Source organism: Plecotus auritus (assembly GCF_963455305.1).
Source record: "Plecotus auritus genome assembly, chromosome: 12".
Lineage (NCBI taxonomy): Eukaryota > Metazoa > Chordata > Mammalia > Chiroptera > Vespertilionidae > Plecotus > Plecotus auritus.
In genome coordinates this window covers 44,899,469-44,913,272 of record NC_137778.1, presented here as the reverse complement: position 1 = coordinate 44,913,272, position 13,804 = coordinate 44,899,469, and the positions used below count along the sequence as shown (strand labels likewise).

Here is a 13,804-nt window from a genome sequence, read left to right as displayed (position 1 = left end):
CCGACAGAGCCCCCGTCGCCGCCCCTGGTCCGAGACTGGGAGGCGGCCTGTGCTCCCGGGACCGTCCTGCCCTGCGCCCACCTGCGTTAGAGGGAGCACATGGGGAGGTCCGGCCCCAGAGCGTCCGCCCTGCTGGGAACGAGCCCCGTCCGACCCCGTGACCGAGGGAGCCTGTGAGCTCCGAGGCCACTCAGGCCTGGCGGGCGCCCTGAGCCACAGCAACGTCACTGACGACAGGGGAGCTTGTCCTGGAAACGGGGCTGGAATCCACAGGCCGCACCAAACAATGTCTACGGCCCCGCAGTGAGGGGGCCAGGGCAGGAGCACGGGCAACTGTTACAGACCTGAGGCCTCCGGGCCGCCGTCTCAGCGGGGGGGCGGGGGGTCTCTCCATCCTGACCCCATGACCTCCATCCCGACCTCCTGACCCTGTGGACCTCCATCCTGACCCCCACAACCTCCATCCCGACCCCTACAACCTCCAGCCCACCTCCGTGACCTCCATCCTGACCCCGTGACCTCCAGCCCAACTCCGTGACCTCCATCCTGACCCCGTGACCTCCATCCTAACCTCCTGACCCTGTGGACCTCCATCCCGACCCCTACAACCTCCAGCCCAACTCCGTGACCTCCATCCTGACCCTGTGACCTCCAGCCCAACCCCCGTGACCTCCACCCGGATCCCGTGCCGTCAATAACGCGGACTTGAGGGTCCCAGTGTTTAACCCCAGGGAAGCTGACGTCAGCTCGAAGCCAGGAGCCCGTCCAGGGGACAGCCCTTCTCCTGAGCGAGGCTCCCCGGGGAGAGCTGGGCTGGGACCAGCGCCCCTACCTTCCTGGGAGAACGTCCTGGGGCTGGGGCTGGGCTGGGGGCTGCCCTGGCCTTCCCTCTCCTTGTCCACAGGCACCTTCCTCAGGACGGGCGGGAGCAGAGCGACCCGGGGGGAACCGAGGCCGGGCGGGGAGTCCGGGACGTCCTCTGTGGAGACACAAGCTCACGGGTCACGCGGCTCCGCAGCCGATTCCTCAAACGGAGCGCGGGCTGTCTTTCCACACAGGACACTCCAACTCCTCAAAGAGCTTCATGGACCTTCCTAGCCACGGACCGCCTCTGCCCGAGCTCCACGCCGCCAAGCCAGGGGCACAGCTGGTGTGGCCGTGCGGGGACACTCACACAGCAGGCCCAGCCCGGCGGCGGCGTTCAGCGGCGGAGCGTCGACCTCTGAACCAGGAGGTCACGGTTCGATTCCCGGTCGGGGCGCAGGCCCGGGTTAGAGGCTCGATCCCCAGTGTGGGGCGTGCAGGAGGCAGCCGATCCATGATTCTCTGTCATCATGGATGTTTGTCTCTCCCTCTCCCTTCCTCTCTGAATAACACACTTTAAAAATCAGGCCCAGGTTCACCACATCCTGCTCTGAACCCCAAACACGTCACAGCGTAGGGGCCCTCCCTCCAGCCTCCGCCACGTGGGCTCTGCACCTGGAGGCAGGTACAGACGCCTCCTCCGTCCCTCCTGTGCCTGCCGCCGGACGTGAGGAGTCCCGGAGGCGCTGGCCCGGGTGCTGGCCAGAGGCCCGCCTGCCGGTCACTTCCCAGCCTCCAGCCGTTTGGTCACGGTCCCTGCAGGACCCCGAGCCCACGTTCACCGACGCCCAGAAACCAGCTGGTGTCACGTCACCCGGCCCCCGAGCCTCACCTGCCCGGGAGGGTGTCCTGGGCTTCTGCGGGAGGGCGGGCCGCGCCGCCAGGCTGGGCTTGGGGGACTGCAGGGCGGGCTTGGCGGTGGAGGCGCTCCGGCCCCGGAAGCCCGCGTCCACCCGGGGGTCCGCCTTGGCGTTCTTCTCTGGGGTCCCGGGGAGCGCTGGGTGCAGTTTAGGCACTGAAGTGAAAGTGGGTACAAAAGGCAACTTTAAAACTCAACAGGGAGCCCGGCTGGTGTGGCGCAGGGTTGAGCGTTGACCTCTGAACCAGGAGGTCACAGTTCTATTCCTGGTCGGGGCACATGCCTGGGTTTCAGGCTCCATCCCCAGTAGGGGGCGCGCAGGAGGCAACCAACCCATGATTCTCTCTCATCATTGATGTCTCTCTCTCCCTCTCCCTTTCTCTCTCTGAAGGGAAAAAAAAATATTTAAAAAAATAAAAATATCAGGGAGTGGGGTGGGGGGCAATGGTAAGATATGTACACATATAATACCTTAATTAAAAAATAATAAAAAAATCAGCCATGTCCCCAACTGCCCCCCCCGCCCCCGCGGCCATAGTTTATAAGTTCTTCTCAAAGAACTTCTTCCATTTGGGGATGGGAAAAGGTACCCTGTTTGGGACAAGGCCACGGGGTGGGGCCGTGCCCCAGGTGCAGCAGGAGGAGGAGGGAAGGCTGAAGACAGGAAACACAGAGGCCACTCTTGCCCCGCCCCATCTGTTTCCCTCCTGTCAATCACCTGTGACTCGGGAACCAGCAGGTGTTTCCCTAGGGGGGGCTGCGCCTCCTGACTCACCTGCCCCGCCTCCATCCAGCTGCTCCGCACTCGCGGCCGGGCTGGGTGGGTCCTGGGAGGCGGCGTCATTCCCAAGCTTCTGAAAAACCCAAGCACCCCCCAAAATGCGTGTTTATTTAAAGTGTGAGGAACAGAGCAGATGGTGCGTGACAACAAAGAATGGCTCTTCTGTTGTTGTCCATCCTCACCCGAGAGTATTGGCCATGGATGTTTAGAGGGAGGAGGAGAGAGAGAGAAACATCGACGTGAGAGAAACACATGGATGGGTTGCCTCCTGCAAGAGCCCTGACCAGGGCCGGGGAGGAGCCTGCAACCCAGGCACCGTCCTGGCCCAGAATCAAACCCAGGAGCCTTCGGTCCGCAGGCCGATGCTCTATCCACTAAGCCCAACTGGCCAGGGCAAGAGTGGCTCTTCACGCCTCCCTGGCTGAGCTGTGGTGTGAATCTACCGCCCCACAGCTCCCGCCTTGGGGCCTGACCCTGCACGTGGGCAGGACCCGCTCCAAGTTGGGGTCGGAACATCAAGGCTTAGAGGCACGGGAACACCCCAAAGAGAAGAGAGAGGTCCCGGGCCCGAGGCAGAGCCAAGGACACAGGTGTGGTGCGTCAGCGGCAGACACAGGTAAGCCGGCAGGAATGCACTAAAACCAACCCTGGGCCCGGCCGGTGTGACTCCGTGGATAGAGTGTCAGCCTGCGGACTGAAGGGCCCCGGGTTCGATTCCAGTCAAGGGCACATGCCTAGGTCAGGGGGTGTTGGGAGGCAACCAATCGATGTCTTTCTCAAGTCACTGTTTCTCTAACTCTTCTTTCTCCCACTCTCTCTATAAAACCAGTGGGAAAGTATCCTCAGGTGAGGACTGACAACAGAAACACAAAAGCTCCTCGGACTTTACGTGGAAGGCGTCCGCCGGCAGGGACGGGGAAGGTGAAACGCAGCTGCCGGGGCCCGAGAGGCCAGGCCGCCAAGCGCTCGGCACCGGTCGCCCTCCAGCCTCCCTCAGTGACAGCGCCGTGCCCTCACCTCCCAGCTTTCTCTAAGTCCACACCCTCACAGTGAGCGTGTGGAGAGCGTGACTCCAGAGGGACGCGAAGACAGCATGCACGTGGACCCAGTGCTTCACCAACCCTCTATTCGCCGCGGACGCTATGCTGCCGACTTTGCAAAGCGCGGTCGTGGAGTCGTGGGGACAGTGTTAGAGCCTGTGGTGAGAGCCCTCTCCTTGTTGTACTGTCCTACAGGGCGGCGACTCGCAGCCGTCTCCCCTCGTGGCACACATCCCGGTCGCTAACGTGCTGCGGCACCCCAAAAAACGTCACTTGCTGCCGGTCTGGCCAGAAAAAAGCAACCGGAGTGATTCCCATTCGTTCACACTGGGCGGCGGCGGCGGCGGTGCTCGCTGTTGTCACCTCTTACGGAACCATCCCAGGGAGGGAGGGCAGTGCCCCCGACCAGTCAGGATGGCACGTCGTACAAGTTCTCGCGCCCACCGAGTGAAAACCGCTGCGGTAGAGGGAATACCCTGACTTGTCCAAGTTTTTAATACTACGGGTTTCTATTATCATTGTTTTACATACATATATTTAATGTGGTTTTATTGATTTCAGAGAGAAAGGAGAGGGAGAGATAAAAACATCAATGCACACTGGGGCCTGAGCCTGAAACCCAGGCATGTGCCCTGATCAGGAATCGAACCTGGGACCCTTCAGTCCGCAGGCCTACACACTACGCACTGAGCAACCGGCTAGAGCTCGTTGTTACAGGAAATGGACACGAGGTGGCGCTAAGAGACCACGGGCATGAACCTAGCAGCACTACCACTAACCCAGGAGAACTCTGTCCCTGGGAGCCTGTCTACATCCCAACCCCAAAGAGCCGGGAGAAAGGCTTCAGTGGGAGCCGCGACCCAGCAGCGCCTGGTGCACACAGCCCACGCCCTGTCCAAGGTCTCGGAGACCATGAACTCCACACCCTAAGGACGAGGGAGGTAGGAGGGACCTGTAACCAGGAAACTGTCAGGTAACCAAGGCGCCCGTGAGCACCCGTGAAACCACGTGGGAGGCAGGACTGGGTGAACACACGACCAAGTGGCGGTGCCAGGCCGGCGGGGCTCAGGGGTCGAGCGTCGACCTATGAACCAGGAGGTCAGGGTTCGATTCCCGGTCAGGACACAGGCCTGGGCTGCGGGCTCGATCCCCAGTGGGGGCCATGCAGGCGGCAGCCGATCCACGATTCTCCCTCATCACTGATGTTCCCATCGCTCTCCCTGTCCCTTCCTCTCCGAAATCCTTGAAAATATTTTTTTAAAAAGAAAACCCGCCTGGGTGTGTAGTCCCCTAAACAGCCCCCACCCCTGCACGGAACGTTCACCGTTTCCCTCCTGGAGACCACGGCTGCTCCTCTCCACAGAAAGGAGGGGTGCAATGCCCCTGTCTTTGGAGAACCCTGTTCCACAAACTTCGAAGCACCCGGGGAGACCCACAGAAGCCACGGCCGGGTTAAGCGTGGCCCGCGGCCCGCGGCTCCAGGGCCACGACGAGGGTCCAGCCCTTCCAGGCGCTGCCGGAGGAAACAGGCGGTCGGGACAGTGACACACCCACCTCTGCTTCAGCAAGAGGTTGGGGCGTGAACGACGCATCGCGTCTGACGGGGGAACAGCAATGGGTAAGCCATGACGGGCGTCTCTCCACAGCATCCGACCACACGTGGTCGAGTGTCCCACCAACTCTAACAGGACACCTTGGCTTCCTTTCCTTTTGACTTTTAAATCTGGGACACCCCCAGGAAGGCTTCGGTCTGGAAAAGGGGATGGCTCAGGACCTGAGTGAAGCAGCTGCATTTCCCCAGTTAGACTCTGGTTTCAGCCGGCCGCCCTGGCCGCGAGGACGGAGTGTCAGCTGCGACAGGGACCTCCAACGGCCGACCGGGGCTGCGGCTCTCACGCGCGGGGACAAAACCCAAAGACGGCGAGTCCGTGGGCCTCACCTTGTGCGCATCGGCCGCTCGCCGGCCCTGCTTGGCCTTCATCTCAGCCAGCAGGCCGCTGCCCATCACCTGGACGCCGTACCGCCGGCCGCCCTGGGGGCTGGCCCTGCCGTCGCCGGGCTCTGGCCGCCCCCCGTCCTCCCCGTCCTCGGGGGGCTCGGGCGTCTGCATCTCCTCTGTCCGCTCGGAGCTGCCGTTGTGCTCGGCCAGCCTCGCATCCCGCCGGGGTGTGTCCACGGCTGGACCTCTGCCTGTCCCTTTGGGCGAGGACGGCTCGTCCGCCATCAGGACCGTGGGCGGCCGCTCGGGCTTGGACCGGGGCTTGATTAGGTTGAGGAAGCCGCTCCTCCGAGATTCTCTCTTCTTCTTCTCATCACCCCCGTCGCCGAGGTCCTGGGCCTCGGGGCCTCTGGCCGATGATCTCCTGGGACACAGAAGAAGGCACCCTGCTGGCTTCACTGTAATCCAGGTTCCAGCAGGAACCAGTCAAAATACAGACAGGAGCCCAGCGGGCGGGGCTCAGGGCAGAGCGTTGACCTATTAGCCGGGAGGTCAGAGTTCGATTCCTGGTCAGGGCACACGCCCGGGTTGCGGGCTCGATCCCGTGTGGGGCGTGCAGGAGGCAGCCGATCAGTGACGCTCTCTCATCATCAGTGTTTCCCTCTCTCTCTCCCCCTCCCTTCCGCTCTGACATCAATACAAACGCATTTAAAAAACGAAACAAGAGCAGAGCGCCGGCTGCACCACGCTCCCCGTCAGCAGGTCTGGGGGTGAGGCCGCGAGTTTGCGGCTCTAACACATTCCCAGCTGACAGCCATGTTGCTGGCCTGCAGATCACGTTTGCAAACCCTCAGAATCGTAAAGCCCGTTGGAAATCACCTACACGCGTGTGAAATGAATGAGCCTCGGCAGACACGTCTGAGATGACTGCCGTGACTTCTATGCGGGTGAAACCGTGGTCTTGGTCACGGCTCTGAACTCACCCCCGGGTCACCTTCTTGGTGAAGAACTCGTCCACACCTTCGTCCACTCTCCCCATGAGGCCGTTCCGCTCACCGTCCTGGGGAACCACGGTCACAGCGCTGACCTGCCAACCAGACGGCACCACGGTGACCGACGGTCCATGAAGTCACAGACACTGTGGTTACGGTCAAGGCCCTGAGGCCACAGGGGGGTCCACGCAGACAGAATCACGGGTTCAGGTGTGACCGGGGCAGGAAGAACGAGGGAGGAACCAGGGTGCACCCAGGCCTGGCGGCGGGTCGCTGCCGCTGGCTACAGGTCGCCCGGCCGGCGGGGCTCAGGGGCTGAGCATCGACCTATGAACCGGGAGGTCACGGTCCGATTCCCGTCAGGGCACATGCCAGGTTGTGGACCCCACCCCCAGTGTGGGGCGTGTAGGAGGCAGCCGATCAGTGACTCTCATTGACGTTTTTCTCTTTCCCTCTCCCTTCCTCTCTGAAATAAAAAAAATATATGAAAAATAAAAAACAAAGACCAACAGTGAGCATCCGTGCTCTGGGGACGAGAGCATCCGTGTGCTCGCAAGGGCGCAGGGCTCCCCACGGCCCCCCACGTCTCCGCAGGACAGGCGGCTTCCAGGGCCCCCTCATCACGCAGCCAGTGTTGAGCGCTGGGCACAGACCACGAGGACCCACCACGGACCTCCAACACACGCAGGCCCCGGGCTGGAGCCAGGAAGCACCCGGCACGGGCAGGGCCCGGGAGGTGGCCCAGGCTGTGCACCGCGCACACATCAGGGACAGCGTCGTCCCTGCGTCCTGCAGCCACCCAGGGAGACGGGGCGGGCTTCCTGCAGGGAGCTGGTCTCAGGAGAGATCTGAGAGGTGAGCAGATACCAGCTCTGGGGTGTGCATGTGTGTGTGTGCGCGCGTGCACATGTGTGCACATACATGTGCATCCATATGTGTGAGTGTGTGCACGCGCATGTGCGTGCATGTGCATGTGTGTATGCATGCTGGGGGAGAGGAAAAGGCTGCAGCTCTGAGGACTGGCCCAGGTTGGGGAAGGACGGCAGGGATGCGGGGGAGCCCGGGGCGGGGGGTGGAGGGCAGCTGGGGCTGGTGGCGGGAGCTGGTGTTCAGGACCAGGTCCGTGACTGTGGGTGGTGATGCTATAAAGCTGTACAGGGCCGGCCTGCTCTCCGCACCCACGCGGCTGCATTTTCCGGGGACGGCCAAGCAACCCCACAGCCAGTGCCGCCTCTTCCAAACCGTGAGCGCCAGGGGGGGGGAGGTTCTACACAAATGTCCATGCCCAGGCTCTGCACCCCTTAACCAAGGCCCCCCCCCCCCCGCAGGGCTCCTCCCCAGCAGGGCTCCTCCCCAGCAGGACTCCTCCCCCCAGCAGGACTCCTCCCCCCAGCACGGCTCCTCCCCCCCAGCAGGGCTCCTCCCCCCCCAGCAGGGCTCCTCCCCCCCAGCAGGGCTCCTCCCCCCCAGCAGGGCTCCTCCCCCCCAGCAGGACTCCTCCCCCCCAGCACGGCTCCTCCCCCCAGCAGGGCTCCTCCCCCCCAGCACGGCTCCTCCCCCCCAGCAGGACTCCTCCCCCCCAGCACGGCTCCTCCCCCCGCAGGGCCCCTCCCCCCAGCAGGGCCCCTCCCCCCCGCAGGGCCCCTCCCCACCAGCAGGGCTCCTCCCCCCCAGCAGGGCCCCTCCCCCCAGCAGGGCTCCTCCCCCCCCGCACGGCTCCTCCCCCCCAGCAGGGCTCCTCCCCCCCCAGCAGGGCTCCTCCCCCCCAGCAGGACTCCTCCCCCCCAGCACGGCTCCTCCCCCCCAGCAGGGCTCCTCCCCCCCAGCAGGGCTCCTCCCCCCCAGCACGGCTCCTCCCCCCCGGCAGGGCTCCTCCCCCCCAGCACGGCTCCTCCCCCCCGGCAGGACTCCTCCCCCCCAGCACGGCTCCTCCCCCCCAGCAGGGCTCCTCCCCCCCAGCACGGCTCCTCCCCCCCGGCAGGGCTCCTCCCCCCCAGCACGGCTCCTCCCCCCCAGCACGGCTCCTCCCCCCCAGCAGGGCTCCTCCCCCCCAGCACGGCTCCTCCCCCCCAGCAGGGCTCCTCCCCCCCAGCACGGCTCCTCCCCCCCGGCAGGACTCCTCCCCCCCAGCACGGCTCCTCCCCCCCAGCAGGGCTCCTCCCCCCCAGCACGGCTCCTCCCCCCCAGCAGGGCTCCTCCCCCCAACAGGACTCCTCCCCCCCAGCAGGACTCCTCCCCCCCGGCACGGCTCCTCCCCCCCGGCAGGGCTCCTCCCCCCCGGCAGGGCTCCTCCCCCCCAGCAGGGCTCCTCCCCCCCACAGCAGGGCCCCCCACGCACCGCCGCCTGCGTGGGCCGCTGCCTCTTGTTGCGCCGGGGCCGCAGCTTGGTGAAGTGCTCCAGCTTCCGGCCCTCCTCCGAGGGCAGCTCAGGGATGAGGCCCGAGCTCCGCTTCTCCGCGGGGCGGGGCGGGTCCTCCACGTGAATGGGCACCTCCTCCAGGGCCTTGTCCAGGTCAAACTCCATTTCTGCAGGAAGCAGAGCCAGACCCCCACTCGCCGCACATCAGGCAACAATTCCCGACGTGACGCGAGTCTCATGGACAGCAAGCAGCCCTTCGCCGACGCTGGACTTGCTCGACGCCCGCCCGTCGGCGGCCCTGCAGCAGGTGCGGGACGGCGGAGGGGTGGGGGGCGGGGCGGACACTCACCGAAGGCCCTGGACACCGGCCGCAGCATCCGGCTGTGGATCGTCTTCCTCTTGGACTTGGGGGTCATCTAGCAACGAAACACAGGGAGCCCTGAGCCAGGCGTCCACCCAAACCAGTCCCTGGAAACGGAGGCACAGTGATGCACGGGGTTCCACAGCTACAGCGTCAGCACCGGCCACGTGGACCCGGGCATGTCCCGCCTCCGCCTGGGGGCACAGGCGAGCTGGGGTTCCGTGTCCACATCTGCCCTCGCTTCCCAGAAAGTCGGCTTTGATCCTGCTGGTCCCCCTTCCAGACCCGAGACCAAAACCCAAACCACGGCCAGAGCGCCCCAGGGCCTCTCCAGCCGGTGGCGCTGCGGCTCCCGAGAAGCCAAATCTGAGGCCGGCGTCCCCGTCTCCCTCCACGGGGTGCGTTTTCTCAGCCTGGCCTCAGCCCGTCTCTCAGTCCCTCTCGCCTTCCCCGACGTGTGTCCGTCTATCTGTGCCCACGTGTGACATCACGCCGTGCCCATCCCCGAGGGGTCAGCACCCGACCCTTCACAGACCAGTCCGCGGCTGAGCCCGCCAATCATGGCTTCAGGCCTGGACAGAATCGGCTTCTAAAAACGCATTCTGAGCCATAAGAAGAAATTTTCCATTTCTTAAAAAAATATTTTATTGATTTCAGAGAGGAAGGGAGAGGGAGAGAGAGAAACATCAACGATGAAAGAGAATCATGGATCAGCTGCCTCCTGCAAGCCCCCCACTGGGGATCAAGCCCGCAACCTGGGACCCTTCAGTCCTCAAGCCAACGCTCTCTCCACTGAACCACACCGGCCGGGGCAGAAGTAATTTTCAGTTCACATCTTCGGGACACGTGAGGAGCAACATGCTAAATCTCTGCAAACGAAACCGCAAAAGGAAACCCCCAGCGACAGGCTCCTTCCTCACCCTGAGGCGCAGACGGGACGGCCAGTGAGGACGGAACGCCTTGCCCGCTCTCCAGGGGCCCACGCAGCCGTCGGCATGGCCCCGAAATCCCACCCACTTGACCCAGTTTTGTAAGGGATTTAACACTCCTCCATGCAGCTCACTAGCCACACGCCCACCCCAAGATGAGGACTAACACCGGCACCTTACAAACAACCAGTTATTTTCTGTTACCCTCACTTTTAACATGTACTTCCCAGACATACTCGTTAAAAACAAATCGAAACAAAAAAACAAGAGCTACATTGCTTCTATCGCCACAGAAATAGGATGGAGGCGTTTCCTTCTTCGTTTTACCAAGTTTGCACAGAGAATAACAAACAGCCTCTCATGCCAAGCTCAAGAATCCCTCATCACCACGCTTTCCCCTGAGGGGAACAAACAAAATAAAAAGTTGGTTTAAAAAAAAAAGCATTTGCCAGCTGATTAGTAAAGCTGTAACGCGGGAAGTGAATGGTGACACCGATTTTCTAAACCTTGGAAAACAGGGCAACAGATCTGAAAGTTTAAGCGGTTTCTTTTTTTTCTTTTCCCTCCACGTGGACACGGGAAGGACGAGTCCCCTCCTGAATGTTTATACTCTTTCCTCCAGCACCCGGCTCGCACCCGGCTGAACGTCCTACCCTCTCCCCCAGCACCCGGCTCGCACCCAGCTGAACGTCCTACCCTCTTCCCCCAGCACCCGGCTCGCACCCAGCTGAACGTCCTACCCTCTTCCCCCAGCACCCGGCTCGCACCCAGCTGAACGTCCTACCCTCTCCCCCAGCACCCGGCTCGCACCCAGCTGAACGTCCTACCCTCTTCCCCCAGCACCCGGCTCGCACCCAGCTGAACGTCCTACCCTCTTCCCCCAGCACCCGGCTGAACGTCCTACCCTCTTCCCCCAGCACCCGGCTGAACGTCCTACCCTCTCCCTCCAGCACCCGGCTCGCACACGGCTGAACGTCATACCCTCTCCCTCCAGCACCCAGCTCGCACACGGCTGAATGTTTATACCCTTTCCCCCAGCACCCGGCTGAACGTCCTACCCTCTCCCTCCAGCACCCGGCTCGCACACGGCTGAATGTTTATACCCTTTCCCCCAGCACCCGGCTCGCACACGGCTGAACGTCCTACCCTCTCCTCCAGCACCCGGCTGAACGTCCTACCCTCTCCCCCAGCACCCGGCTGGACGTCCTACCCTCTCCCCCAGCACCCGGCTCGCACCCAGCTGAACGTCCTACCCTCTTCCCCCAGCACCCGGCTCGCACCCAGCTGAACGTCCTACCCTCTTCCCCCAGCACCCGGCTCGCACCCAGCTGAACGTCCTACCCTCTCCCCCAGCACCCGGCTCGCACCCAGCTGAACGTCCTACCCTCTTCCCCCAGCACCCGGCTCGCACCCAGCTGAACGTCCTACCCTCTTCCCCCAGCACCCGGCTGAACGTCCTACCCTCTCCCCCAGCACCCGGCTGAACGTCCTACCTTCTCCTCCAGCACCCGGCTCGCACACGGCTGAACGTCATACCCTCTCCCTCCAGCACCCGGCTCGCACACGGCTGAACGTCATACCCTCTCCCTCCAGCACCCGGCTCGCACACGGCTGAATGTTTATACCCTTTCCCCCAGCACCCGGCTGAACGTCCTACCCTCTCCCTCCAGCACCCGGCTCGCACACGGCTGAATGTTTATACCCTTTCCCCCAGCACCCGGCTCGCACACGGCTGAACGTCCTACCCTCTCCTCCAGCACCCGGCTGAACGTCCTACCCTCTCCCCCAGCACCCGGCTGGACGTCCTACCCTCTCCTCCAGCACCCGGCTGGACGCCCTACCCTCTCCTCCAGCACCCGGCTGGACGCCCTACCCTCTCCTCCAGCACCCGGCTGGACGCCCTACCCTCTCCTCCAGCACCCGGCTGGACGCCCTACCCTCTCCCCCAGCACCCGGCTGGACGCCCTACCCTCTCCCCCAGCACCCGGCTGGACGTCCTACCCTCTCCCCCAGCACCCGGCTGGACGTCCTACCCTCTCCCCCAGCACCCGGCTGGACGTCCTACCCTCTCCCCCAGCACCCGGCTGGACGTCCTACCCTCTCCTCCAGCACCCGGCTGGACGCCCTACCCTCTCCTCCAGCACCCGGCTGGACGCCCTACCCTCTCCTCCAGCACCCGGCTGGACGCCCTACCCTCTCCTCCAGCACCCGGCTGGACGCCCTACCCTCTCCTCCAGCACCCGGCTGGACGTCCTACCCTCTCCTCCAGCACCCGGCTGGACGTCCTACCCTCTCCTCCAGCACCCGGCTGGACGTCCTACCCTCTCCTCCAGCACCCAGCTGGACGCCCTACCCTCTCCTCCAGCACCCGGCTCACACACGGCTGAATGTCATACCCTCTCCTCCAGCACCCGGCTCGCACACGGCTGAACGTCATACCCTCTCCCCCAGCACCCGGCTCACACACGGCTGAACGTCATACCCTCTCCCCCAGCACCCGGCTCACACACGGCTGAACGTCATACCCTCTCCTCCAGCACCCGGCTTACACACGGCTGAACGTCATACCCTCTCCTCCAGCACCCGGCTCACACCCGGCTGAATGTCATACCCTCTCCCCCAGCACCCGGCTGGCACATGGATGAACGTCATACCCTCTCCTCCAGCACCCGGCTCGCACACGGATGAACGTCCTACCCTCTCCTCCAGCACCCGGCTGAACGTCCTACCCTCTCCTCCAGCACCCGGCTCGCACATGGATGAACGTCATACCCTCTCCTCCAGCACCCGGCTCGCACACGGATGAACGTCATACCCTCTCCTCCAGCACCCGGCTCGCACACGGATGAACGTCATACCCTCTCCTCCAGCACCCGGCTCGCACACGGATGAACGTCCTACCCTCTCCTCCAGCACCCGGCTCGCACACGGATGAACGTCCTACCCTCTCCTCCAGCACCCGGCTCGCACACGGCTGGGGCGTCTGAGAGTCACCGCTTGATTCGCGAGCTGCACCATCTCGGGAAACCCAGTCCTGTCAGCCGCTGCCTGCTCCGTCCAGGGCCCGCGGAGGGGGGACAGGACAGCGTCCGGGGGACAGCCAGGCAGCGCAGAAGCCGACGGACACAAGGGCAGAAATGAGGGCGCCGCGAAGAGCAGGACGGCCCAATACTCACATGCGTGCAGCAGAGGGTCTCCACGCAGCAAAAAGAAAGGAAGAAACGTGAACGGAAGAGGAAACAGCAAAGGCGTTACAAGGACGGGAGAGGCACCATTTGCCAGCAGACGGGGCCACTCGGCAGAGCCTGAGGTGGGGGGAGGCCACGCGGGGTGGCCCCAGGCTTTCACGAGCAGCAGCATGTGGCAGACGGACATCGAGCCCCTGGGAGACGTTACCCACTTGCTAAGTGGGTGCAGAAGGCCCCTGGCCGACCCTCTGGGGACGGAGACAGCACAGCTCCCGGGCACCTGGTCCTGGCCAGAGCTGGTGCGGTCACCAAGTGGGGACAGGGTGCCTATGGGCGTGTGTGAGCGTCCCCGCGGGGCCCTTGATCCAGTCTACGCTCCCTGCTGCACGTGAGGGAAGCGGCTTTGCATCCCCGCGTGGTCACAGCCTTTCCGGGAAGGCGTGAGGCCCCGTTACCCCGGACACCTTGCCCCTGGGTGGGAGTGGGCATTCC

The 13,804-nt window shown here is 63.9% G+C and overlaps 1 protein-coding gene across 9 annotated transcripts in view; it reads right to left on the bottom strand.

Annotated features, from left to right (window-relative positions):
* The window catches only part of CARMIL1 (capping protein regulator and myosin 1 linker 1), an 86,014-nt gene that overhangs the window by 5,480 nt on the left and 66,730 nt on the right, over window positions 1–13,804 (bottom strand). For 4 of the 9 annotated variants that reach the window (XR_013959403.1, XM_080647363.1, XM_080647365.1 and 1 more), the window contains exons 30-37: window positions 13,301–13,318; window positions 9,184–9,250; window positions 8,814–9,001; window positions 6,467–6,570; window positions 5,484–5,907; window positions 2,499–2,577; window positions 1,697–1,879; window positions 833–979 (exon numbers count right to left, since the gene is read on the bottom strand). Coding sequence is in view for 8 of the 9 variants with exons in the window: in XM_080647363.1 (XP_080503489.1) it covers window positions 833–979; window positions 1,697–1,879; window positions 2,499–2,577; window positions 5,484–5,907; window positions 6,467–6,570; window positions 8,814–9,001; window positions 9,184–9,250; window positions 13,301–13,318 (1,210 nt within the window). In the remaining variant the exon portion in view is untranslated. The remainder of the gene's footprint in view (window positions 1–832; window positions 980–1,696; window positions 1,880–2,498; window positions 2,578–5,483; window positions 5,908–6,466; window positions 6,571–8,813; window positions 9,002–9,183; window positions 9,251–13,300; window positions 13,319–13,804) is intronic. The other 5 variants (XM_080647364.1, XM_080647366.1, XM_080647368.1 and 2 more) reach the window with 3 other exon arrangements.